This window comes from Triticum aestivum, chromosome 4D (assembly GCF_018294505.1).
Source record: "Triticum aestivum cultivar Chinese Spring chromosome 4D, IWGSC CS RefSeq v2.1, whole genome shotgun sequence".
NCBI lineage: Eukaryota > Viridiplantae > Streptophyta > Magnoliopsida > Poales > Poaceae > Triticum > Triticum aestivum.
Window position 1 is genome coordinate 144,790,931 of NC_057805.1, and position 3,836 is coordinate 144,794,766.

A 3,836-nucleotide genomic window follows, 5' to 3' on the forward strand; every position below is an offset into this window, starting at 1 on the left:
ACTTTGTATTGAGATCCAAAGAGAGAGAAGAAGCCATCTAGCTAATAATTATGGACTCGAAGGTCTGTGGTAAACTACTCACACATCATCGGAGAGGCTATGGTGTTGATGTAGAAGCCCTCCGTGATCGATTCCCCCTCCGGCGGAGCGCCGAAAAAGGCCCCAAGATGGGATCTCATGGGTACAGAAGGTTGCGGCGGTGGAAATAGGGTTTCGTGGTGCTCCTGAATGTTTTTGGGGTATATGGGTATATATAGGAGGAAGGAGTAGGTCGGTGGAGCTGCGAGGGGCCCATGAGGGTGGGGGGCACGCCCAGGGGGGCAGGCGAGCCTCCCTGCCTCGTGGCCTCCTCGCTTCTTTCTTGACGTCCACTCCAAGTCCCCTGGATCACATTTGTTTCAAAAATAACTCCCCCGAAGGTTTCATTCTGTTTGGATCCCGTTTGATATATTCCTTTTCTGCGAAGCACTGAAATAGGCAAAAAAACAACAATTTGCACTGGGCCCTTGATTAGTAGGTTAGTTCTAAAAATAATATAAAAATATATAATAAAGCCCATTAAACATCCAAAACAGATAATATAATAGCATGGAATTTAAATCAATAATGAGGCTGGGCAACTCGCTCCCACAATGCTCCCCGGATCGCTTCCTTCGATGGCCGTTCGATCCTGGTCAACGAAGTCTTTTTTTGCCTGCTGCCCGTTGGACCTCGCTGGGAACTCACTTCTGCCGTTTTGACCGCGTGGTGAGATCTGGACAGTGCGTGACCTGTGGGCTCGGGCTGGATCGAATTGGCTGGGTGACAGTTTGTTGGGTGCGCAGGGCAGCCTGTCCTGCCGCGCCCCGTGCGCGCGAGGCCCGCGTCGTGGGCGCTGTGCAGGCGCGGGTTATGCGCTGTTCCCCGTGTTTCCCTCGCTGGCTGGTGCTGCGGCTGCAGGTGGGCCCGCCTGCGCATGGTCCCGCGCGTCAGCTTTGTGGTGTGTTTTTCCCGTGTACGCATATTTCCTGGTTACCTCGGTCAACTGCTCGTGGCGCGGGGCTCCTCACGCGCTTCCCGCGTCGTGCGTCGTGGGAGTTACTGTGTCCTGCGTCAGCTTCAGAGGGGTGGATCGGCATGTGCACCCGGATTGTGCACATGCGTTTGTACTAGCGCGATGACGGGTGGGCCGCCACTGATCTGGTCCCGCTCGTCGGCTGCATGGTGGTGTCGCGTCTCGCCTGCATTTGGACTTTGGAGAAAGAGGATGGACTGCAGCTGCCCGATGCATGTGCATCGTGCGTGCCTCACCTCCATCTGCAGTTGGAGAGAGAGATGGACTGGCGCCTCCGACGCGCTGGTCGACGCCGCGGCCGCCGCTCCCGCCCCTGCCGTCCGCGAGCCCGGGTGCACGGTGGCGCTCACGGACCTCCACCGTTGCCTCCACGCCTTCAGCGAGTCCTGCGACCGAGCCGAGGGCCTCGTCCAGGCGGCCGCCAGCGGCCTCGGCCCCGCCGCCTCCCGCCACGACGAGCTGTGTCGCGCCGTGCGCGCGGTGGACAAGGATCTCTAGGCCGCCGCCGCAGGCCGGGAGGAGAACGAGATGGAAGAGGAGAAGACTCGCCCTCCGACCACGCCGCTGGCGGCCGAGGACAAATAGCCCAATCGATCTACCTCGTCTCCTGTTGAGGTGATGTTCATCATTCTTGTTTTTTCCGTGTGATGTTCATCGTTCCTCTTATTTTCTTGGTTGATGTGCTAATCGTGTTAGTCATCTAGAAGAAAGGAGAGATGGACTGGGATATTTTACCTCGCCGTGATGCATGGTGGCCGAGATGCGGCAGCCCCATGCTCTGTTCCGATGGGCCTCCTCTGCTCGATGTTTGCCGCTGGTTGAGGTTCGTCCTTCTCTGGTTCGCATGTTCTTCGCCGCTGCTTTGGATTCGTCGTGCTAATTTTGCATGTTTGCCTTTGTTTCGTTCATGCGCAGTTTGGTACGGTTTCCTGTTGTCGCTTGCGTCGAGCCTTGGGTCCGTCTCTCCTTCGTTGAGGTTAGTCCACCCCTCTTGTGCTTGCCTATAGAATATTTGATGAAATGCATGTGTGCTGACGCTTGTTCTACGGTTCAGCCTACTTCTCCTGTTGCTGGCGCTTCTTCTTCTCGTCCGTCCTACTGCTTACCCAACGTGCTTCTGCTTGCTGCCTCGGGTAAATAGGCCGTTCTGTTGCTTCTGTGACCGGCTGAGTGTTCATTGCATGCCTGTGTGTCGTTGTGCTCTTACCGGTTGTTTTTTGTGTGTATTTCACAGGTTGTACGATCTCTTCTGTCGCTGTGTCGATCGACTCATCAAGGTTTTCTTCTTTCCTTTCTACTACATGTGTGTGTGTTTTACTTTCAGTATCTTCTGTGTCATGCTGTCTGCCTTGGTGATCTTTTAAATATCTGTATGTCGTGCTGGTCGTTTAAATGTTCCGGATATGGTCAGGCGTTGTGTGTTTTTCGATCTCGTGCTGCTTATATTTCGTGTATGCGTGTGAGCAGGATTTGTCCGCTTGTTTCCGTTGTTATACCTATTTTGGAGGTCATGGTAACTCGATGCCCCCCGTGCTCACTCTTTCTGTTGTACATAGAAGCATATTTGTCCAATTCTCAGACTAATTTTTTTGAAAGAAACCGCAGTTCATTACAACGCCAATTATGGATATGGATCCATCTTGCTGCGCTGGATGAAGGACTGGATGCAATAAGAATTGCATGTGACAATTGCTCATGAATAGTATTTGTTGTACAAACATCCAGTTAATTCTTGAGATACAATAGAGACACTATAATAGTACTACTTTAGTCAAATACATTATCCACTGATTGTTGTAGTGAAATGTCGCTCTAGCTATTAATTTGCAGAATCTTGCACGACAAACTATAGGCATGTGATCTCTATGGTGTTCCAGTAAATAAAGAAAACTGGAACATGTGCCTTCAAATTTTCTATTTATATACAAAAACCATGCATTGGTACATATGAACCATATGAATAGGACTTATCTATTTTTTTGTCATGTTTGTGAGTTTTCTGTTATTTCCTCTCAGTGTGAATAGGACTGAAGAAGATGGACATAGCCCTTTAGGTAATTTCACTTTTTTTGAACAGCAAACCGTAGAACAATAGTTCTATGGTATATTATATTTTCATTAAAAAAACAGTATGTTACAAAGGGAAAGGAGAAAATAGAAACAAAAGAAAAAAGATCTAAGCTAATGGGGCAGAGCCCTTATCCAATTTCAGTTTTGGGCAACATGAGAATCATTTTAAAATTGATCTGACAGCCTGCTTGAACAAGGTGGAATTAGTGCTCGTCTTTGATCTTGTGTTGAAGTAGTTGAAGATCCTTTTTTAATTCAAGCCTCCAATTTGAGATTGTCGGCTGGATGTTTCTGAAGACCTTGCCATCTCACTTTGTCCTGGATTAATAACAGATTACAAATTTATTTGTTTAAATAGGACAGGTTATTTACGAAGGTATACCATTTCTATTGACTGGATAATTTACATGTTGGCAAGGACTTATTGGTGCAGCCTGGTCATAATTGCTCGGCCAATTTCCCAACCCAAATCCAGAACCGCTTCATCTTTAGATCTTTACATGATTGATGAAATGCCTTAGAGACTAAGATCTGTACTTTGTTTCTCTCCGTTCTCCTGCTCACGGATTAACCGATGGCTGTAAGACCCAGAGAAGCATTAGGAACTGGTCTGCAGTGTCTTCTAGTGTATGCGTACACACAATTCACTTTCCTTTTCTTTTTGCCCTTTGCATAGATGGTGTGCTTGAGTTACAAAGCCTCTTCTTGCGGT

General features: G+C 48.9%; 1 protein-coding gene across 1 annotated transcript; it reads left to right on the plus strand.

Annotated features, from left to right (window-relative positions):
• The first annotated feature begins 1,275 nt into the window (after positions 1 to 1,275).
• Positions 1,276 to 3,169, plus strand: LOC123099811 (uncharacterized). The gene is made up of 4 exons (XM_044521892.1): positions 1,276 to 1,877; positions 1,970 to 2,030; positions 2,109 to 2,187; positions 2,289 to 3,169. Exons 1-4 carry the CDS (start codon positions 1,771 to 1,773, stop codon positions 2,408 to 2,410), a joined length of 369 nt encoding a protein of 122 aa, XP_044377827.1. The 5' UTR covers positions 1,276 to 1,770; the 3' UTR covers positions 2,411 to 3,169.
• The last annotated feature ends 667 nt before the right edge of the window (positions 3,170 to 3,836 follow it).